The 25,280-nt window shown below is 33.4% G+C and overlaps 1 protein-coding gene across 3 annotated transcripts in view; it reads right to left on the minus strand.

Annotated features, from left to right (window-relative positions):
* Nucleotides 1-2,203: 2,203 nt before the first annotated feature.
* The window catches only part of Ttc33 (tetratricopeptide repeat domain 33), a 50,034-nt gene continuing 26,957 nt past the window's right edge, over nt 2,204-25,280 (minus strand). For all 3 annotated transcript variants that reach the window (XM_013358789.4, XM_005325617.5, XM_021726562.3), the window contains exons 3-5: nt 14,251-14,332; nt 12,778-12,909; nt 2,204-4,132 (exon numbers count right to left, since the gene is read on the minus strand). In XM_013358789.4, the coding sequence (XP_013214243.1) occupies nt 3,779-4,132; nt 12,778-12,909; nt 14,251-14,332 (568 nt within the window). In that variant the 3' untranslated portion in view covers nt 2,204-3,778. The remainder of the gene's footprint in view (nt 4,133-12,777; nt 12,910-14,250; nt 14,333-25,280) is intronic.

Consider the following 25,280-nt stretch of genomic DNA (forward strand, 5'->3'; position numbering starts at 1 on the left):
ATGTATTATATGTCAAAATACATTCTGCTGTCATGTATGACTAAAAAAATAAAAATAAATTGTATGGCAAAAAAAAAAAAAGAAATAAGATTTTTCTTAAGAGTCTTGAGTGAGTCATTTAAAATAATCCTTGTCCCCTCATGGCCTCTTGAAGCACTTGAGAGAAAGTCAAAAAGGAGGAGAGTGAATATATCAGATTTACTGCTAAAGATAAATGATATAATAAGTTAAATGATATAATTTAGGTCTGTGCCAACAACGGCCACCTCATACTGCACCCAAAATTAAAGATAACCTGCTCTACAAACCATGCACAGTTCTGCAAGCATGAGTATCCCCTTGCAGAGAGGCAGACACAGCCTTCACCACAAGGTTCCCAAGGCTGAGAGCAGGTATGACAAACCCAAAGAAGGGAGAAAGGTATGTGAATGTCATTTCTTTATCCCAAATTCCCTCCTCTCCCAGCGAGGTGAGAAGAGAACAGAATTCTTTGGTTAATGAACATCCTAAGAAGCACTGTGTAAAGAAGCCATCCCTTTCTGCCTTCCAACCAGTGGAGAGGAGTGTTTCTCAACTTTTCTTCCCTGTCGGCATATACAACAGATGAAATTCACATGTAATCAAATTAAGACAGGATTCATGTATGGTATTCTAACTACAGGACCACTGTTTCTCTCCCATTCAAAGTGGCCATAATTAATTGCAAGTGACTAAGAGACACAACTTTAGGAATTACTTCCGTTATTTCACTTTAGTTTACTTTGGTAAGGAGGTAACCAATTTACAGATTTCCATTATTTCATTACTGGTATAAGAAATCTGACTATCTCAATACTATTGATATGCCATCAATTATAAAATATATCTTCAGTTTAATAACTTCTTAGAAAAGAATACATTTAATGTGCCTATTGATTTGAAGATAATTACTTCTGGGACTATGGTTCTTGTGTCAACTCACAACTCATTTACATACATATTACATCATGAAATCACAGCTCAGAATGACTAGACCAGTATCAATTTAGTAGGGCTCTGATTCAAGGAAATTTAAAATGATTAATAATTTTCTAACTTCTGGGAAAGGCAGTGAAGTAAGTTTTTGGATCATGTAAAGTACAGTTCTTCAAAACGATAAGGCTATACTATTCAGTTATAACCCTAGTTTTCTGAGATACTTTTTTATTTTGTGTCTTCATTATAATTTTGCATATATAATCAATTTTTAAAATTTGCATACTTAAACCACTACCATCCTATTTTGTACAAAGGCCCCAGCTTCAGTAGGCCTGAGTTCTGTGAAGGGTGCTCTGCATGACTTTTCAATGTTTTATGTAGTATTTCTTAGCATATCTAAGATAAATACAATCTAGGAGCCTGTTTTCCAGAGAATAACAGAAATCCCACGTTATCAGGCATGGTCTGGATGTGAAGTTTTCTAACTACTGAGTGTCTACGGCACACAACTTTCAAACAAGAATAATAAAATTATATTCACTGTAATTTGAACCATAGACAGTGCTGTTTTATGAAATAGACATCAATAATTATAGCACTATCACAAACATTTTTCTCAGGGTTCATAAAAATTCATCATTATAACCAATAAGCCTGGTAAACTTTTATGCATCAGTATTCACATCCTTAAAAATAATGAATCCATTTTTCTCTCCTTGCATGGAAAAGTTTTAGCTAAAATAATCGTCTTTGGGGGCCTAAAAAAATTAGTAGCCTTCCTCCCTCCATAACTATTGTTTTTTTCTCCTCCACTTTATGTCTAAACTTGGTAAAGAAGAGAATAATCTGGCCTGCCAAGGCCAACACAGAGGAGAACAGACTCTTAAATAGTCTAGTGACCTGATGTACTCCATGCTGGGTTGTACCTCTTTTGAAGCTGAGGCACAGACTTTGTGCTAAGAACAATCTCCAATTAATAATCACCTATCCTAAAAAATTGAAAGTAGTGACTTCTCACTTTCAGATAAGGAAAGATCATGGAGTTCTTTCTTAAAATCAGAGGAGACAGGTTAAGTATCTCCAAACTAATGCAAATTTTTCATAGAAATAGCTAGCATTTACTGAGCACTTCATGTATGAGGAAACATGCAAGATGCTTACTATACATTACTTTCACATAAGAAGTAAAGTAAAATCAATCAAATTTTTCAAAAGCTAACAACATAAAATGGGAAAATCTTCAAAATCCAGGAAAAAAACTATTTATTCACATATTTCACAATAAACAAATATCCATTGCACAAAACAACATACCAAATGTTGACAAATCATTTCTCTAGTACTCACCTCCCTTTGAGAATATTCCTTATTAAACAAAATAAAATAAGTAATATTTTTATCATTCTAAAACTCATCTCTTTAACCAGGGCTTTTTGATGATATAACCTAGGGGAAAACTATAATACTTTTTAAGGCAAGTGTTGATTTCTCTAACTCTGAAAAAGAAAATAGGCTTTCTTCTACTAGAACAAAAATTTTAAAAATGGAATTCTCACAAAAATGTAGACCATTATTCACATGCCCCAACAGTGTTAAGTAAGATTACACAAAAAGTAGCTAACTCTCATCTCTAAAAGATAAAATTAATTTTATGCCAATAATATCTTCCTGAGTGTCACAATAACAGTTCCCAACAGTCCTATAGGGTTGTACAGCAATATACAGTATAAAAATAATCATATTAACAATGATAGTACTGATTTACAAATGTGTTCTTTCAACAAACAACTTCTTTAATACATCCTCACATTCATGAGATTATACCATAAATCACATTCCCGTGTCTATGTATTTTTTGCTTAACTTGTTCATTCACTGGCATTTTAACAATATCCCTACTGTTTTATTTTTAGAAAGATTTGGTACATATTTAAATTTTAATTGTTTTTCATTTCACTGAATAGTTCCAAAAGATATTTGGAAAAGTAATTCTAAATCATCAGCTGGAAAGTCGCAACCAACAAATATTCTCGGGGCTTTTTAAGCATCTAAAAACAAGGAAAAGAAATTTGGGTTTTGATTGTGATAATTTTGGAGCACAATTTGTTATGACACATCTGTAACCATAACAATGAAAATTATAAAACCATCATTTTGACATTTATCAGTATTTCACACATCTAAGAAGACAAATGCCACTGATAGAACTTTAAAGTCAAAACAGAAGTACAAATCTGAATTAAAAGCATCAAGAAAATGTTCAGAATGTACACATTTGCACACATTTTCAGATAAACTTTCAAAAATTTCACATATTACCAAATGGTAATTTTGAATCAAAATGAATGTCAAAAATATTCAAGCTTTGTGAAGACTTACTTTAGTGAAGCAGAAAAAATGGAAGAGTGAAAGGTAACAAGCAGCATATCTCTAGGAGGGAAAGAAATCACACACTGCCTTTATCATAAAGCAAAAGTCAATAAGTCAACATTTTAAAAACAATGGCCACCAAGTTAGTCACTATTCAAGAATACACTTCTCAAGTTGAGTCCTTAAGAATGTATTCATTCAGATTTAAAACAAAATAAGTTTATGAATCAAAACATATTTCACTCAGAATTCTAATTTTAAGAAGCATAAATTGTAACTTATCAAGGCATAGTCCAAACACTATAATTCTACCATTTAGTTTTTATATTCATCTGAAAAACTTATTATACAAACAGTAGTTCTGCCTTTTTTCTCCAGAGTAAATGTCCCTAATGTCTAAACTTTAAGTTGCAATCAAAAAGATTCAAATAACTCCTTTCTGCATATTGCTTCATCGGGCTTTGATAAAAACAGAGCCATCTGGTGGGGTAGCACCATCCTCCTTCTCAGTTACAGTCTCAACAGTCCCAGAAGCTGACACAATAACCATTGTTTTATTTGCTGAAACTGTCTTCTGTTTTTCAGCAATAGCTGCACAAACAGCAACAATCTCATCGCTTTCAAAGTCATAGTCAGGAATTGACTTTGGTGAAAAATGTGTTCCTTCAGATGGTGCTTCACTTTTCTTAATCCTCTGTGCTACCTTCTGCTGCTCCTGAAGTGTTCTTGCCCAAGAAAGGTCTTCTTTCCATAGTTCAGGGTTCATTGGATAGATATGAAGGGCTACCTGAAAACTTCGAATTGCCTGGAAAAAAACAGGTGAAAGTTTTTCATTTATTTTGTTTCTAAAATTCAGTATGTTTACTATATCTCTGAGAGTGTAGGTATACTGATTGACACCTACACATACATAATGCATTATTTTAATGTATCAGAACATTAAGGAGAGAAACTGGGGCTTTGTTCTAACCACTGGATGATTACAGTAGAAAAAAATTATAAGTATGAAAGAAAGTAACTGATACAATGCTGATGGACTAAACACCAGTAAAACAGAGGTACAAAAGTTCAAGACAAAGCAAATATATTGTTTGACCTTTATAGACCACCAAATATACAAAGGAGAATTTCCTGGGCTAACCCATAATCAGAAAGACATCAGAAATATAGACTATTAGAGCCAAGAGCTTAGATCTTGGTAATGCTAACATTTACTGAGTGGTTGCTATGTTCTAGGCACTATTCTGGTTTATTTCACTTAGCATATTGTTTTCAAAGTCCATACATGATGTACAATGTGTCAGTCAATATTTCATTTATTATTACCGCTGCATAATGGTTCAGTAAATAGATATATCACATTTTGCTGATTAAAAAAAATTTAAGAAATAAGCAACAGATGTTAAGAAATAGAAAATATTAAAAAGTACCAAACAGAAATCATTGATTCTAAAATAACTAGAAATAACATTAAAAAAATAACCAGAGGGGTTCAACATCAGACTAGAACAAGCATAAGAAAGGACCAGTGAACTCAAAGATCGGTCACTGTAATTATGAAGTCAGAGAAATGAAAGAGGGTGGGAGAAGGGGGGGAAGAGAGGGAAAAACATGTGAGGAAAGCTTAAAGGATCTATGAGACACCATCAAGTGGACTAATATGTACATTCTAGGAGTCCAAGAAGGAGTAGTCAGAACAGAGGAAAGACTATAAAACTTAGTCAAAGAACAGTGACTGAAAATTTTTCAAATCTGGAAAAGGAGATTAAACATTCAGATCTGAGGAACCCCAAGGGATCCTTGAATATTATTAAACAAAGAAATCCACAAAAGACATAATCACACTGTCAATGATCAAAAACAAAAGAGAAACCTTTGAAAGCAGCAAGAGGAAAACAACTGGACACACACACACACACACACACACACACACACACACACACACATGCAACTCCAATAAGACTATCAGAATATTTCTTAACAGAAAACTTTCAGGCCAGAAAGTGGTAAAGTGTTGAACAAAAAAACAAAAAGCAAGGGGAAAAAAGCCAACCAAGAATACTATATCTGGAAAACCTGCCCTTTGAAAACAGAGAGATAAAATCTTTCTGAAGCAAACAAAAGCAAAGGGAGTTCATCACCACTAGTCTACCTTATGTGAAATGCTACAGGAAGTTCAAGTTAAAATGAAACAATAGCTTAAGAAAGTATAAAATTTGCTGGTAAATGTGAATACATAAATATATACAGAATATTATAATACTGTGATAATGGGAGGCAAGCCACTGAATTCTATTATAAAAGTGAAAAGATAAAAGTATTAAAATTTATAATATAAATAGATTGATCTGTACAACAACACAAACCATGGAAGGAAATGATGCTGTTAATTTCTTATGTGACTAAACTTAAAAAACTGTAAGATAAAGTAATAAGATATTTTATATGTGCCTCATGACAATTACGAAGAAAATACTTGCATAAATTACTAAAAAGAAAAAGGAATCAGCCAGGTGGTGGCACACGCCTGTAATCCCAGCAGCTTGAGAGGCTGAGATAGGAGTATGGCGAGTTCAAAGACAGCCTCAGCAAAAAGCAAGGTACTAAGCAACCCAGTGAGACCCTGTCTCTAAATAAAATATAAATCAGGGCTGGGGATGTGGCTTAGTGTAGAGTGCCCCTGAGTTCAATCCCCAGTACCCAACCCCCCAAAAAAGAAAAAGGAATCAAAGCATAGCAACACAAAAAACATCAAAATACAAAAAAGTAACAAGGGAGGAAAGACAGAAAACAGAACTATACAACAAATAGAAAATAATTTTAAAAAGAATCAACAATTCTTTAAAGAAGAATTATGCCAATTATTCTCAAGTTATAACAAAAATTGAGCAAGAATAAACACTTGTAAACTCCTTTTATGGTAACTGTAAATCCTTCCCTATCAATTAGTTATTAGAGCAGCAAAAGTAGTATGAACAGGATGGTTATAAAAATAAATATACTGAGTAAAACAGAAAAAAGCTTAAAACTTTTAGCTAGATTTGCTATGAAAAAAGACTCAAAAATGAAAAATTAAAGAGGAAATACTGAAACTGATGCCACAGAAATACAAAGGATCATAAGAAACTACTATGAATAATTACATGCCAACAACTGCATAACTTAGAAAAAATGAGTAAAATTCCTAAAAACATACAACTTACCAAGACTGAACTGTGAAGAAGTACCAAGTCTTAACATACCTATAACTAGTACAGAGACTGAACTGATAATTCTTTAAAGAAGAATTAATGCCAATTCTTCTCAAAGTTATGACAAAAACTGAGCAAGAATGAATGCTGGCAAACTTGTTTTATGAGGCCTGCCTTACCATAATAGCAAAGGCAAACAGAGACAACCTAAGAAAACTACAGGTCAATATACCTCATAAAAATAAGATGCAAAAATCCTCAACAAAACACTAGCAAATCAAATTCCAGAGTAGCACTCTCATTTCTCTGCAGCACTACTTCTAATAGCCAATATGGAAGCAACTAACTGCCTGTCAACAGATGAATGGATAAGAAAATTTGGTGTATATATAGGTTATTGCTCAGCCTTACAAAAGGCTGCAGTAAACTCTGCAATATAAAACCACATGGATGGAACCTTGACGACATCATGCTAAGCAAAACAAGTTAGTTATAAGAGGACAAATATTGTATAATTCCATTTGAATGAGATCTAAAACAGTCAAATTAACAGAATCAACAAACAGAATGGTTATTGGTGACAGCTAAAGAGATAAATTGTAAACACCTTCTGTAGAAGATCACACCAATAATTAACAATTCTGTATTATAGACTTAAAATTTTGATGAGGATAGATCTTATGATATCACTTAAGCACACCAAAAATTAATAAAAAAACTCTTAAATTTTATTTTTTGAAGCAAAATTTCTTCTTGATTTCTCAATTCTTACCTTAAGTGTCCCAATATAACACGTATAAAAGGCTGTAATTCAAATTTGACTCTGCTATTTAATATCAGAAACTATAATGCAGCCAAACTCAAAATCAACAGTAATTAATTTAACTAAAAATGCACAAGTAAAAATTTTTTCCCCCAGTGGTTATTCACTTTATTCAACTATTTTGACCAAATCAGTAGAGACAATTCCTTCATTTTTTTCATTAAAAATCTTCTCTCTCTCTTCCTCCCCTCCCTCCCTCTCTCTCCCTCTCTCTCTCTCTCTCTCCCTCTCTCTCTCTCTCTCTCTCTCTCTCTCTCTCTCTCTCTCTCGCACACGCGCGCACAAGTAAAATTTTTAAACACTTCAATATCTTCCTTTTGGAAATTATCACATACAACCCCATTATAATGATAATTACAAGAGGGGAACTAGAAACTTTCACTAGAAGTTTGCTTACACAAAATATTAAAACCATTAGTAAAATAAAACTTAGAAAATAGAGAAAACATTAGTAAATAAAATGAATATATTGGCATGAAGAAAATCAAAAGCTAAAAATGAGTTATGCAGAGACTGAAAATGGAGACCTCAAAACTAGTTCCGGCACTGAAGGCTAAGGACCATGAGAAGCTAATCCAATCATCCTTCTCAGCACTGGTACCTCCTGGTATTTCTTCCTTTTCCTAATCTACTTTTTTTTCCAACTTCTTCTCTAGGATAAATAATCTTATATATTCCTTTCTCCACAATTCCATTCCTTCACACATGATTCTCTTCAGCTTTCTCATTAATTCATCCTTCCTTTTCTTAAACTAGGACTATAATGAAGTCCAATCCTACCTTCTCTCTCTCTCTTTCTCTCCCCACCCCCATATCATTGCCTCTCACTCTCTATATTTCCTAAGTATTTTCCAGTCTAGACACCCAACTCTCATAAAACCTAAATAATTATTCATGGCGATATGTCCAACTCTTGACATTTAATCTTAAGTAACTTTTAATTTTTATTCATGTGTTTTCTTATGTTTTTGTCCTTAAAGGTAATACAGCAGTAAGGACTGTCAGATGTTAGGAATTTCATATTGCTTTCAAAAATATTTTTCATAAAGTCCCTTCCTTATGACAGTCTGAATAAAATCATTTATCATTTAACCATTCCAGACTTTTAAAAGAACAGTTTAAATCTATATAAAAATTACAAATTGAGATTTTTCCAAGTTAGAGCCCTAAACAATTACATTTAAATGGGGAAGGGAGATAACACTTTCAATTTCTCCAAAACCTCACGACAGGATCTATTTCTAAGGGGGGGGAAGCAAAACAGGTGAATATATGGTACTCTTATTCAAAAAACTTCAAATATTAAATAACTTCATTTTTATCAGCTTTTTTTCTTACTGAACTACATTTTCCCTATAAAAAACAATTATTGCTAAGCACTATGTTCTAGAGATTTTTTTTCCATTACCAAAAACAATAAGTGAAATAGACAATGATTTTTAAGTTTTTAATAAAAAGGATATGAAAAAAATAGCATTTTATAATAGGTCCCATGACCTCCACTGCTCTATTAGGAAAAAAAAAAAAAAAAAAACCTGAATTTCTTTTGTGCCAACTCTGGAATGATTTAAGTCTTCAGGTAAAAAAAAAAAAGAGAGAGAGAGAAATGATAATGTTAAATGACAGGAAAAGAAAATGATACTTTGTTAAACTGTTTTTCATCAACATTGGATGTCCTTTGAGATTATCACTTTCGAGTTACTTTTGTCTAATTATTTTCTCATTAAAATTCCTTATTATTTCTGAGAATTTGACAAACACTTTTCTGTGAATAAAAAAAATAATAATATCCTTATAAGAGTACCAGAAAAATCTAAGTCGTCCACAGTTTATTAAAATAATTGTTAGTAACATTAAATTCAGGATTTATCAATGAGCCCATACTTTAAAGCTTTTAAGATTTGTTTTATTTTTAACTGTAAAAGACTAATGAACCATAAAAAGTCATTAATTCAGTTAATGATAAACAAGTTATTTGTCATTATTATATTTGCAAACACTTCTACAGATATTACACTGTTGAAAAATAAAAAGAAGATAGTTTTCACAGCCAATTCTTACCTAGTTATTTTTATTAGCCTTTGCTACCAACAGGGTACAGTTCAGACATGTTAAGAGATGCACTTAGGGAGACCAGTAGAATAGAAGAAGTGGATGGGGCGGTGGGGAAGGAGGGGAGGAAAAGCAGAAGTACTGAGGAATGAAACTGATCAAATTATACTGTTTTAAGAACTTACCTCAACATTGTAAAAGCTATCTACGCTAAGCCTCAGGCCAGCTTCATTCTAAACGGAGAAAAATTGAAGGCATTCCCTCTAAAATCTGGAACAAGACAGGGATGCCCTCTCTCACCACTTCTATTCAACACAGTTCTGGAAGCACTAGCCAGAGCAATTAGACAGATGAAAGAAATTAAAGGTATAACTATAGGAAAAGAAGAATTTAAACTAGCACTTTTTGCTGATGATATGATCCTATACCTAGCAGACCCAAAAGGTTTTACCAAGAAACTTCTAAAACTAGTAAATGAATTCAGCAAAGTGGCAGGATATAAAATCAACACGCATAAATCAAAGGCATTCCTGTATATCAGTGACAAATCCACTGAAATGAAAATGAGGAAAACTACCCCATTCACAATATCCTCAAAAAAAAAAAATACTTGGGAATCAACAAAAGAGGTGAAAGATCTATACAATGAAAACTACAGAACCATAGAGAGAAATAGAAGACCTTAGAAAATGGAAAGATATACCTTGCTCATGAATAGGCAGAATTAATATTATTAAAATGGCCATATTACCAAAAGCACTCTACAGATTCAATGTGATTCCAATCAAAATCCCAAAGGCATTCCTCACAGAAATAGAAAAAGCAATTATGAAATTCATCAGGAAAAATAAGAGACCCAGAATAGCTAAAGCAATTCTAAGCAGGAAGAGTGAAACAGGTGGTATCGCTATATCAGATCTTAAACTATACTACAGAGCAATAGTAACAAAAACAGCATGGTACTGGCACCAAAACAGGCTGGTAGACAAATGGTACGGAATAGAGGACCTAGAGACCAACTCACAAAATTACAACTACCTTATATTAGACAAAGGTGCTAAAACCATGCAATGGAGAAAGGATAGCATCTTCAACAAATGGGGCTGGGAAAACTGGAAATCCATATGCAACAAAATGAAACTGAATCCCTTTCTCTCACCATGCACAAAAGTTAACTCAAAATGGATCAAGGAACTTGGAAATCAAACCAGAGACTCTGTGTCTAATAGAAAAAAAGTTGGCCCTAACCTCCATCACATGGGGTCAGGCCCCAAATTCCTTAATAAGACACCTAAAGCATAAGAGTTAAAACCAAGAATCAACAAATGAGACGAATTCAAACTAAAAAGTTTTTCTCAGCAAGAGAAATAATATGTGAGGTGAATAGGGAACCTACATCCTGGGAACAAATTTTTACCCCTCACACATCAGATAGAGCTCTAATCTCTAGGGTATACAAAGAACTCAAAAAGTTAAACAACAAAAAAACAAATAACCCAATCAACAAATGGGCTAAGAACCTGAACAGACACTTCCCAGAAGAGGATATAAAATCAATCAACAAATAAATACACGGGCTGGGGATGTGGCTCAAGCCGTAGCGCGCTCGCCTGGCATGCGTGCGACCCGGGTTCGATCCTCAGCACCACATACCAACAAAGATGTTGTGTCTGCCGAGAATTAAAAAATAAAATATTAAAAATTCTCTCTCTCTAAAAAAAAAAAAAACAAATAAATACACGAAAAAATGCTCATCATCTCTAGCAATCAGAGAAATGCAAATTAAAACTACTCTAAGATACCATCTCACTCCATTAAAAATGACAGCCATTATGAAGTCAAACAACAACAAGTGCTGTCGAGGATGCGGGGGGAAAAGGTACAGTCATACATTGTGGTGGGACTGCAAATTGGTGCAGCCAATTTGGAAAGCAGTATAATTCACAATAGCTAGAATGTGGAACCAACCTAGATGCCCTTCAATGGATGAATGAATAAAAAAAATGTGGCATATATACACAATGGAATATTACTCAGCACTAAAAAATAACAAGATCGTGGCATCTGCAGGCAAATGGATGGCATTAGAGCAGATTATGCTAAGTGAAGTTAGCCAATCCCTAAAAAACAAATGCCGAATGTCTTCTCTGATATAAGGGGGGGTGACTCAAAATGGGGTAGGGAGGAAGAGCATGAGAAGAAGATTATCACTAAATAGGGAAGAGAAGTGGGAGGGAAGGGGAGGGAGAAGGGGAATTGCACGGAAGATGGAAGGAGACCCTCATTGTTATACAGAATACATGTATGACAATGTGAGGAAAAAGAAAAAAAAAAGAAGTGTGTCACATTAGATTGGGTAAAGAGAAGTGATGGGAGGGGAGGGGAGGGGAAGTGGGGAAAGGAAGGACAGCAGAATAAAATAGACATTATTATTGCTGTATGTATATATGTGACTGCATGACCAATGTGATTCTGCAACCTGTACACTCAGAAAAATGAGAAATTATACCCCATTTGATTCAAATATATGTCAAGATCTTTGTACTGTCATGTGTAACTAATTAAAACAAATTTTAAAAAATAAAATAAATAAAAATATTGAACAATGAATAAATTATAAATAAATTGCTTAAAAAACTGCAGTCTGAAAACCTCTCTTTTTTGATAGTTTTTTTCAATTATTCACATTTAATATTATTATTGATTTGGTTGTATTTGCATTTGTCATTAAATTTTTGATTTCTAAAAAAATTATACTGTTTTATTGTGTGTACATATATTATAATTATACAGTTATGTATAATTATAATGTGCCAATAAAGGAAAAAAAGAGATGCACTTAGTACCATTGATAGTAAATTTCAAATAATGACTATTTTATTTTCATAAGTTTCTACCCTTCCCCACTTGCCCCTAAGTCTAGCAACTTTTCAGTTTAAATATTTAGCATCATTTATCTCCCATATTCTGTCTTCTTTTCCCTACAAAATCTATTAGTGGCTTCATCTCCTTGATAACACTGTTATCACTTTATAATGCAGTAAACCTAATGATCCAAAGAACAAAGCCAGAAGTTGCTTATTGTCTGTTTAAATATGGTTAACCAAATGCTAATGTTTTAAGTTAAATTTTTATTTTTTAATTTTCATGATACCAAATAGCTGAAAAATACTCTTATCCTGATATAATTGGTGCTAATAATCATAAAAGATGTTCAGTAATAGCTTTGATCTGTGTTTATAAAATAATGCTTTTAAAGAGGTGATTTTGTATTTATTTTTTATACAGACTTGAGAAATGACTACTTGCCTTCAGGTTTGGTTGATCAAAAATCTGTCAAAATAAACTTTAAAATTCAGAATTATAATGATCTGACATCCTTACCAGGACTATCTCTCCTAATCCAAGCTGAGCACGCCCCAAAGTTTGCCAAGACTCCCATGAATGTGGGTTTCGTTGTACAGCCATTTCTGCAGCATGTACTGCTGGGAACATTTCATGAAGAGACATCAGAACCTATAAGCCAAAAGGAAGAAGAAGAGAAAAACTGGGTAATATATATATAAACTAATAAACTACTGATTAATAAATGAAGATTTTCATTTCTTGAGGATATTTTAATCTGGTAAACATAGCATTTCAGTGGTTTTTATCCCTCCTTTGCTATGCGAGATCAGAAATTAAGTCTTTTATCTCCTAAAATAACAAGAAAATAAAACTCTCCCTTTCCAGCTACTGAATTCAATGTCTATCTGGTCAAAACCAAGTGGTCCTATTCTGGACATGGTAATTCAGATCTATTTGAACTCCCATTTCCACTTTTATTTATTCCATTTACAATGTGTTTGTTAAGAAAACTCCAAACTTTGCTGTTTAAGGAGGTAAATTAATTTGTTCAAGCAGCCATCCTGTCCCTAGTGAACATCTCCCTCATGTGAAAATTATTTTGACATTCCATAGACATCCTTATAACTGGGCTTTTCAAACCATAAAAACCAGAAAAATCAGGGAGTTTAAGTCTTCTCCACTTATAGTCTATGAGAAAGGGTTGGGTTTTATCTATAATTGTTGGGGGCATTAACATTTTAGAACATTTTTTATGACAGCATCATTATCAGGCTCCAAATTAAAGTTTTCATACAGTTTGCCCTAAATTATGCCTTATTATATAAATATTTTAAGATTGAGAAATGAAGGTCCTCATAGCACTTGCTTCAGTGGACATAATTTATTCAAGTTTTTCTGGATAAACTAAAATCAAATTAATAAAGCATGTGTTTCATGTTTGACGTCATTATCTGAAAAACATTTATTAGGCACCCAGATCAAGGATGAACTCTACCAAAAATGTGGTTAATGTTCTGAGACTTTTGAAGTTGCTTGGATAGCCTGATTTGAGTGCTCAGAGGTTTTCTTTATAGACTTTCCTACAAAATACTAAAAAATGTATTTTAAAGACAAATGTAACTTTTAAACTATTAATAAGGTGCATCTAATCTAACCAATGCTAGGGCCTCAGCTATTTTTAGAGAAATTTCATGCAGAACCCAATTCATCCTAATTTTGAAGAAAAATAAGCTATCGGTGTTCCACTACAATGTAACTTTTTAAAAGATAATTGATTAGATATAAGTATATGGATATCTTACAATTAGGTTAAATAACAGTTACATTCATTGTTAAGGCAAGTAAATTTCTAATTTTATTTATATGGCAGAGCCATAAATACTATGATAAAATTTTAAATAAATTATATTTGTAAAAGAAAAATGGGAGGAAACACTATTTTGGTTCATCACTGCTCACCAAATAAACAGCATAATTTCACAATCAAAGTGAAATTTTGCAAATTATTACCTGTGATTTCATCTCATAGAGGGTAGCATCATTTGGGGTTAACTGTAGTGCTTCATCCCACTTCTGAATTGCCTCCCGATATCTGTAGTTATTAAAATTACATTAATATCACATTTTCAATGTCTTTAAGAGTAGATGAACAAATTTTAAAAATTAGATATTAGGAAATAATTAATTGCTTATTAAGAAATATCTCTGCTTTGGAACTGATAATGTTACAAAATCCAGAAAAAATAAAGAGATGAAAGGAAAGGACGGCAAAGAGAAAATGTAAGACACAAATAAAAGAGATCTTAAAAATTTTTCTCCAAGATTTTTATTTTCTGGGTTGAGAAATCACCACCAGATTCATTCCCTCCCCCCCATAAACTCATAGTTGGTATGTGTTTACATTCCTTTTAGATGCATATACATTTTCTGATAAATTTATAATCCAGTTGAAACTGGGTCCTGCTATAGAAATCTAGCAGAGACAGAGATGATGATTTAAGAATCTGCCAGGAAATTTTGTAAAAAATTCTTAAAAGTTTTAAGTTTCTTTGTCTATAGGAAAGAACAAAGAGAAGAAACTATATCTGTTTTTGCTCATCACAGCAAGCTTATAAGAAATGGGTGAAATGAACTAAAACAATATGGAGATGACCTCCATTACCACATTTTCACTGATGTTTTCCTAATGGGTCTCTTGTGCTCTAAGGCTATTTTGTCCATTAACATCTTTACCTGGACCCAACAGCTCAAACCCAGTATAACCAAATCTGACCTCAGCCTACTCCATGCCAAATCTGCAGAAACACAAAAGCACTTCTCTTTTTAAAAATTAAAGCTTCTACAAAGTTCCAGATTTTGAACCACTGATATATTAGATACAAAATTATGTCATAGTGTATCTGTCACATCTATCTTATTAACTTTTATCATGTACTATCTTCTCTTGACTCACTTCTTGGTTTTTTCCCCCAAACTTTTCATTTCCTGTGTATGTGTTCCTGTGCATAATTTTGTACCTAATATAATCAGCAACAGACTGAACATAATCATAGCAATCCCATAAGATTACAATGAAGCCGAAAAGTACCAATCACCTAGTAACTCAGTAGCTGTCCTAATGTCATAGTGTAGTGTATTGCTCACATTTGTGGTGATATTGGTATAAGCAAACCTACTACACTTCCAGTCATATGAAAGTATAGCAGATAAAATTACATATAGTATATAATACTTAACAAAAAAACATATCACTGGTTTATATATTCACTGTGCCATACTTTTTATTGTTATTTTAGAGTATACTCCTTATACTTATATAAGTTTACTGTAAAAGAATATGCAGCATTATACCAGAAGCAACTTCATACACCTTGTTCTTACTGAGAGTCTTGAGACCATGTCAAGTTATTGACCTATATTATCCAGCTTTGTGTAAAGTGTACACTTACCATGTTCCCACAATAAAATGCCTAATGAGATGTCTCAAAATATGAACACAATGTTAAGCATTACATAACTGTATATGAAGATTCAAACCAAACACAACAAAATGTCAGCTAGACTACATAGATCATTATCCAAGTAAGGTGCACAGAACTAAAGAAATAAAAGAAGAACCTGAGGGAAAATAGAACGTTAAAGTCCATTAAAAATATACATTTTCACCTGAGTGAAAACACTTTCACTGAGTTCCTTTATTAGGATATAATACAAATAGGCAATACCATTTCCAAGGTCTTATACCATCTTGACAAAGCACAAATCAGATCTCTAAGAGCTTCACTATCTTAATTTTTCTTTCTCTATGAAAGATTCTCCCCTACCCAAGCATTTGTCTAGAGCCAGGTATCCCAAGTGGGAAGTTATAGGAGACATGGAGTCTCACTGGCTGCTTTCTGTCAGTTCTTTCAATTTGCAAATTCCTCTGAAGTGCTACTTCCATTGCTCTGCTTTCCATGTACTTGAACACTTCTGCAACATGTCAGAATATATTTATTATGCTGCCCTATACAGGTCTCAGTAGATGACATACAATTCTCCATATGAACTCTGTTATTAAATGGTGGTAGACATGAGTTGGTTAAAATACTATGTCTTATGTAAGCTCCTGGTTACCCTGAGTGGGAATTTGAGGCTCACAGTTATCTTTAGATGATTTACATATTGCTGTTAGCTTACAACCTGCCCCATGCATTTCAGAATATGAAGTTACCATTTAAGATTTCTGTTCAGGTGTCATTAAAACTTAAGATACCACAAAATTCTTTATGAATTCCAATTCCTCCATTAAAATGCTATAAACTAAATGGAATTCATTGATTAGCTACTTTTCTATAGTCATCACCTATCAGATCACGTTGCTTGGATTCTAGAGGCCAATTCTAATATCTTTTCCTTTCCTGTTCCCCTCAGATAATGTGGTAAATGGTACTTGTGAAAAAGACGGATAGTAGAAAAAAGATGCAAGGACCTCACCTGAGTACACAAATTAGAAGATGAAAAAGGAACTTACAGAGAAGGAATGAGAAAGTCATTCTGAACTCTCCTGGTGGACTCCTTGAAAGAATAAAATCCACAGCATGCAGGTAGGAGAGAAAGGGAAAGAGGAGGAAGGCAGGGTTTGCAGAGATTCCAGTGGACTTTACTTCCTTCTCTGAACTACACATTTGTATCTTTTAAGGCAGCCTAAAACTACAAACCGATGTCAACAACTAAAACACACCGTCAACCAATATTGTGCATTCAATGTTTTTTTTTAATACAAAATGTCTTTAAATGAGCTCTTCCTTGTATTCTATAACTGAGTAAATGATAATTGTTTTTATATTAAAAACTGCTTTCTGGGTATCAAATAAAGAAGAATCAGATAATAGAGAAAACATATCCATACACAAACAAGACACTATAATTTCACCACACAAAAATTACAACCATAGTTAATATAACTTAACATAGCTAATATTTTATTGTATATTCTACCAGGGTTTTTTCAAAGTATACTGTACAACTCACACACACGCATTAAACATTTTCTCCATGTCTTTATATCACTAAAGGTTTCTGTCTATAGTATAATGCTTAAAGGGTGAATATCTATTAAAACAGCAAAACTTACTCAATAGATTCTCTGTTGTCAGACATTAAAAATTGTCCTTTGACCACAATAATTCTCTTTTGGAAAGAATTAGACAATGAATAAATCATTCAAGAAAATAAACTATATTTGGGGGCCAAATATAATATGCATCTTATTTATAAAACTGATGAAGATGAGATCACCTCAGAGGGAAGGTTATATAACTCAACATATAAATTTTACTGATTTCTGATAATTAAGAACACAGCTAATGAAAAAGAAATACACATTATATTTATTCATCTATCTTATTCCTCTTCAGGTATTCTATTAATATGCTCTGCCAGCCTTACAAAGAATACAGTTAAGTTTCCAGTTGGCTTGGTTATTAGAATTAGTTATCTCTAAAATTTAAATATCATTAATACCCTTTAAATATAACTTCATATCTCAAATATGAATCATATTAAGGCTGCTCAATTCTCCAGGAACTAGCCTACATGTTTAACAAAAAACATTAGGATTTAATATTTTTTTATTAGTTTTGCAGGTAAGGAATAACCCCTTATTGATAAATAAAATGTCCTTTATCTTCAATTTAGTCTTCAAAACACACATATAACATACTCTTAAAATCTCTATTTAAAATGAATAATTATTTTTAACTTACAAACTATGGAAACAATAAGAAAACATGTAAATGAACACTAATTATTTTCAGAACCTTTGTGAAGAAACGTTAGAACTTTTTCTTTCAAAAACTTGGAAATATGATCAGCCAACTTCTGAATAATACAAATGAGTAAACATTTCCAAAAATTGTTATAAAATATTATAAAAACTTGGCCTTAAGTGTGGTCTACCTTACATTTTAGGTCTACTATCTGAAAATTCTTGGAATAGACTCTCCTATATATGTATATACTCCTCCCATTTGTTCTGGGTTGAGGGCCACTAACAGGTCTTCTTTCAGGCAAAGATTACATAACCACGTTAATGATAAGAAATGGGGGGGGGGGAGACAGTGTAACAACAACCAGTTTTAAAAGGTTAAAGCTATTGATACTGAAATGGGTAAGCAGCCTAAGTTCTAATGCCATGTCCTCAAAAAGCTCCTCTCTTTATAGCAACAACTACAATCTAAAATGTGATTTATCTGCTTCTTTATTACCTATTTTTTCCATCTAAAATGCAGGTGGAGAAGGTGAATTTTATGACTGCAAAAATCTATTTCATCTTATTCACTACTTTATCCTCAGATTGCATGGCCCACTATGAGTATGCAATAAATATACAATAATTAATAAAAAGAAATTCTACATTTCCACCTCAAATTTTGGTGATAAGAAGGGAGCAGAGAAGATACAGAAAGTGGAGATGATCATCTTTTAAGTAGACCAAAGCCGCAGAATAGAAGTATGACACATGAGACAACACCTGGCTGTCAGCAACTGCCCCAACTGTTGAGAGCCACAGCCGAAGGGGCCCCAGCAAACTTCTAGCTGCCAGCAAACTTCTAGCTGCCAGCTGATGATTGGCTCACAGAGGCCCCAGCAAACTTCTAGCTGCCAACTGATTGGCTCCTCTGCGGTGATGCTCATTGGGCTGTTTCCCCGCCCTTTCAGACCACGAGCTGCTCATTGGGGGACTTTTTTTTGCTCCACCCACGCGACCCAGTCAATCGGCCTCAAGAGCAGTAGGAGTTGGGGAGGTTGAGAGGCTTGTGGGAAGCTGGGTAGTGGCAGTTGGGCTCTGAGGGTTTTTCCTGAGGAGCTGTGTGGTATGGTGTGTGTGTTCTAAAAATAAAGTTCGTTTCTTTTGACAAGTGGCTCCTGAATTGTGCCCAGCCAGACTGCGGCACCCAACCATATGTTCGTCTATCCAGGTCACTACTAACAGGGCTAAAGACAAACATCTAACCAAAGATTAGCCAATTCACTATCTAGCTGGCTATGTATAATTTCCACAACCTGACTTAACTGACATGAGACAATCAGATTCCTCTGTGTTGAATCTGAAAGTAGGAAACTAAAGAGTGAAGACTTAGCTGGACAGCTAAACAGAGAAAGTTAATTAGGTAGCAGAAGGGACTGTCTGAGGCTTGCCAAAGGAAGTCAGCCAACAGCAAAATCTTCCAATGATTCTTAGTTTTACTCAGAATAAAAACCACGATTCTTGCCAGGATGGTAGCACATGCCTGTAATCTCAACCACAATTCTTGCCAAGTATGGTAGCACACACCTGTAATCTAGGCAACTTTGGGAGGTTGAGGAGGATTTTAAGCTCAAGGTCAGCCTGTGTAAATTAGCAAGGACCTAAGCATCTTAGCAAGACACTACTTCAAAGTAAAAAATAACAAGGGTTAAGGACATGGCTCAGTAGTTAACACCCCTGGGTTTAATTCCCAGCACCAAAAACAAAACATAATCAAAGTTCTTGTCATGACCTATAAGGGCTTACAAGATCTGGCTCCCTTTTCTTTCTCTAACTTCATCTTTGGCCAGGCCCCTTTACTCCCTTCTCTAGTGAGACTGGCTTCCTTGCTCTTTCTCTGATATATCATGCATACTTCTGCTCTAAAGTACTTCTATTCCCTCTGCCTGGAACACTCTTTCACTGGACAGCCTCATGATGAGTAGCCTAACTTCTTTATGTGATTCAAATGTCACTCTCTCAGAGAAGACTTTCTCAGCTACTTTATTTGAAATTTCCTCTTCAACATGTCCTAGTCCTTTCTGGCTTTTTGTTTTTTCCTCCTTAACACTTATTCTTATTTATAGTAATATACATTTATTTCTGTTGATTATTATCCATCTCTCCCATTAAGATATAAATGAAAAGGATTTGTGCATTTCGTTTGCTGAACACCTACAGCAGTGCATCACATGAACAAGTTGCTCTATAAATACTCATTAAGTGAATAAAAATTAAAAGAGCAGATGCACAAATAATTTGGGGGAAAAACCAAACATTGCTTTCATTCCTAAGAGTTCACAGCTCTACCTTCTTCAATACCAAGCTATTTCAAAAAATTTCCTTACAATACACCTGCACTTATTCATATTTCTGTTATAAATGTAATTTTCTTCTTTGTAATACTAAGAGTCTTGATTAGAAAAGACATGTTAGATATGAGATATGAGATGAGAACCAAAAAAATTTAAAATCCATAATTTGTCTAGTTGTCTCATACGCTCATTCCTAACACAAGTATTCTTAGAAACTCATCTGGGTTTTCCTTTCATCCCAACACTTGTCTGTCTAACCAAGATACTGTTATAGATGAGTCAGTTCAATAATTAAATAAATTCAGCAGCGTAATCAAATCCTAATCACCTTGTCTTTCTACCAAATGTATTACCTCTATAACTTCTGATCACACCAACTTTCAGACTTCTTTGCTCCTATAGGGATCTGAATACTGTTCAAAAAAAAAGAAAATCACCAAAGTAAACTGACATTGCCACATTCATTTATCAGTCAAATATTTATTCAACAACCAATTGTGCTACTGACTGGACATACAGCAGTGAAAAGGGAACAAGGTTTCTACCTCTATACAACTATATTCTATATGAAAAACAGATATCAACAAACAATCGCATGCATTTTTTATTTATTTGTTTGTTTGTTTATTTATTTATTGGCAGTGCTAAGATCGAACCCAGAGCTAGACAAGCACTTTCCCACTGAACCACACCCCCAGCCCATCAAACAAGCAATCAAATATGATGCCTGCTAGAAAATAAACAGAATAATGAGTGTTTTAGTCATCTTTTTTTTTTTCCTCCTGACTGTCTATGGTCTGAAACTGAGAGCCCCCAAATAAATTTTTCCTCAGGGACCTGACAGGAACAATTTTAAGGAGGAAAACTTTATTTGGGGGCTCTCAGTTTCAGACCATAGACAGTCAGATCCATCCTGTAGGGCTCAAAATAAGCAGAACTCCATGGCAGAAGAGTGTGGAGGAGGAGAGTGGCTCACAAGGTGAATCCGGAAGCAGAGAATTTGCTCAGCAAATACATACCATAAAGACATGCTCCCAACGACCATCTCCAACAGCCACTTCCTACCACAGTTACCACTCAGCTAATCCCTGTCAGTGGCAGGGTTAAGATTCTCATAACCCAATCATATCACCTATAACCCTTCTTGCATTGACTCACTCAGAGATTTTGGGGGATAATTCACATCCAAACCCTAACAATGAGACAGAGAGTAACTGGGGATATCCATCTAAAATATACCTAGTAGTTAGAGAGAGACAGTCTGAAAAGGTGTTATTTGGGTGTGTCCTGAAGTGATAGGAATAATCTAATAATTTGGGAAAAGAATATTTTAGGTAGAGAATGCAAGTACAGAGATGAGTACTCATAAATAAATTTAGCAAGTTCAAGGAAAAGAATGAAATGCAGTCTTGATGAAGTACAGTGAGCAATAGAATAACAATGTGAAATGAATAAAATTTTAAACAAGAAGATGGAATATGGAGGGTCTTAGAATTTAACAAAGCTTTCGAACTACATGTATTGCTTGTATTAATGAGTAATGATACTGTGAAACTATTAAAAGCATATTTTAAAACAAAGAAAGGATGATTATTTTAATGCTATTAATTTTTTAAATTAAGTTAATGTAAAATTAAGTTAAATTAATTTTTAAAATTAAGTTAGCTAAAAATTACGAAACACCTAAAAATAAGAATTATCAGTATAAATTCAAGATTATATCTCATCTTTTAAAAATAACTTCTTAGTTCAGTCCACAAAAAATAACAAAAAGTGTAATAGAACAGTATTAATAAACACATCCACTGCACATATTATGGTCTCTAAGCACTATTTTCCAATAAAATAAATAAAGGATAGTCAGAAAAATAGCTGATTATAAGTCTGGGATGAAAAATGTTCCAAGATAAATCTGAGGTTCTTATTGTACAAAAAAGTTATTAAAAGCATATAGGAAATATCATACAGAAACAAATTTGAAGGGATTCTCACTGAACTAACATGGAATATTTTGAGCATCAAATAAATGTACAGACAATGATTAACATAATTCTAATGTTATACAATATATATATGTATTAAAACATCACATGCTACCCCATAAATGTTTAATTTTTATGTGTCAATTAAATTTTTTAAATAAAAACCATGACCACAATAGAATTAAACAAATTAAAACTATGTAAATTCATAATAATGTTTAAAATATATAAAATCTGTGTCCACCAATTAATGAACAGAAAATCAAAGATGGTATATTAATACAATGGAATACTATTTGTCAACAAAAAGAATGAAGTATTAATACATGCAAAACATGGATGTACGTACCATTAAAACATGCTAAATGAAAGAAAGCAGGAAAAAATCTCTTTATATATTATTCCATTTATATAATCCCATATACATAAGATGTACAGAACAGGAAAATCTGTAGAGATTTGTATAATTTACAGAAATTCTGTAAGTAGATTAGTGGTCATGTAAGACTAAGAGGTGAGAGGAAATGGGCAAGCAGTTTCTTTGGGGGTTGACAGTCACACAACTCTTGTGAATGAACTAAAAACTACTGAATTGTACACTTTAAATTGGTAAGCTCTGTAACTGTCAATTGTAAATTGTAAACTGTAAATTGTACTACATATGAATTATATCTCAACAAAGCTGTTACCATACACATACATGCATACATATATACATACCCTCATATATATATATATATACACACACATAAAATTCATTGTTCACTACTGAAGCTTGCTAAGGCACCTATTCACAAAATTAATACATTGAAAATTCATAAAAAAAGAAATAAAACATGTATCTTGCTTTAGTCAGCTTTTTTACTGCTGTGACCAAAGACTTAACAAGAACAAGTAGAGAAGGAAAAGTTCATTAGGGACTTATAGTTTCAGAGGTTCAGTCCATGATCAGTTGGCTCCATAGCTCTGGGCCAACAGTGACGCAGAACATCATGGTAGAAGCACAGGTGGAAAAGAGCAGTTCAGGACATAGCTACCAAGAAGCAAAGACAAAAATATAAACCCCAAAGCATCCAGGATGCTACCTCCTCCAGCTACATCCTACCTGTCTATGGTTATCACACAGTTAATCCATATCAGTGGATTAACCCACTCATTAGGTTAAAGCTCTCATAATCTGATGATTTCACCTCTGAACCTTCTTGTACTGTCTTCACACATGAGCTTGTGGGGGATACCACGTATCTAAACCATAATACATTTATTATGCACTTCCTCTGTGTTTTAGTGGAACCAAAGAACTCATAAGGGAAAGTTTTTCTTTATAGGGGAAAAAACGTCCAGCTAGTGTATGTAAGACTTTTTCATAAAAAGGGTAACCCTTTATGAAACAGTGCATTTAGGCAATAATTATCAGGGGCTACTAAAACCATAAAGAAAAAGCTTGATCCTAAACATTATAATGAAGGATAAGGCGGATACTCAACCTGAACCTTGGACTGAACTTAACATCTCTAAAAGGGAACATCCAGATATTATATGTATCATATGATATGATACAATTGAAAATAAATACAAATATGAATACTTTTGCAGAAAACTTAAACCTGAATATAATCAAGCCTCTAGATCCACTTTGCAAAAAATACAAGAGATAGAGGGAAAAAATAAATGATCCCAAGTCAGGTGAGGATCAAGCAAAATTCAGAATGAGATATTACATAAAACAATTTGCCTTGTCGCTTTTAAAAATTAATGACATGGGGAAAAATTTTTAAAGATGACAAAGTCAATCTATTGCTCTAGACCAGGGGTCTACAATTTTTTTTTCTATAAAAGACCCCACAGTAAACACTTTAGTCTTTGGAGGTCAGATAGCCTGTGTTCCAACCACTCAACTCTGATGCTATTGTGTGAAAGTAGCATAGACAGTACAAATAAATATGAATATACTCCAACAAAATTTTATTTATTAAAAAATAGTGGGCTAGATTTGGTCCCCCAGTCATCATTTCAGACCCTTGTTCTAAATAAAAAGAACACATAACAATCATTAACTATGTTTAAGCCTTAACTGGATCTTGCTTAAAATATCAGCTACAGATCTTTCAAAGTTTCTTTCCTAACCCAACCACACTTTTAAGTGAGATTTCTATGAGGTCTGTTAGGTGTACATCCTGTAGCTTATTGACTTAAAATGTACTCTCCTTTGTTGTGGTCTTTTGGGGGCCAGCTGGGATAAAGAGAAACCAACAGTGCAACTGTTTTAATGTTGAATATTGACAAGTGTCTTAGTGTCATTTTGAAAGAAAAAACTAGTCCCTCCAAAAAAAAAAAAAAACAGCCAGCTACAAAAGACATAATTTTATGAGTGACTACAAAACTAAGTATAGAATAGATATTAGAATATTTTGAGAATTACTACAGTCTTGGGTTTTTTTTTTCTTTTTTATTGTTAATTGACTTATGTGTTATTGTTAACCATAATTTTTCTTATGGTTATATAGGAAAATGTCCTCACTAATAAAAAAATTCATTGAAATTTCAGGAATAAACTGCTGGGCATGTTGGCACATGCCTGTAATCCCAGCAGCTCAGAAAATTGAGGCAGGAAGATCACAAGTTCAAAGCCAGCCTCAGCAACTTAGCAAGACTCTGTCTCAAAATTAAAAAAAAAAAAATTAAAATGGTCTAGTGATGTGGCTTAGTAGTTAAGCCCCTGGGTTCAAACCCTGGTACCAAAGTAAATAAATACATAATAAAATAAAATGTCTCTACTAAGAAAAAAAAAGAAATTTCAGGAATAAGCGTTCATGATGTTTGCAACTCACTATCAAATGATTCATGTATTTACATACATAAAGCAAATACAGCATAATATCAATCGTTAAATCTAGGTGATAGGTAAAGTTTGTTCACTGCACATTCAACTTTTCTGTATTATGAAATTTTTCATAATAAAAAGTTAGAAAA

Source organism: Ictidomys tridecemlineatus, chromosome 1 (genome assembly GCF_052094955.1).
Source record: "Ictidomys tridecemlineatus isolate mIctTri1 chromosome 1, mIctTri1.hap1, whole genome shotgun sequence".
Classification (NCBI taxonomy): domain Eukaryota; kingdom Metazoa; phylum Chordata; class Mammalia; order Rodentia; family Sciuridae; genus Ictidomys; species Ictidomys tridecemlineatus.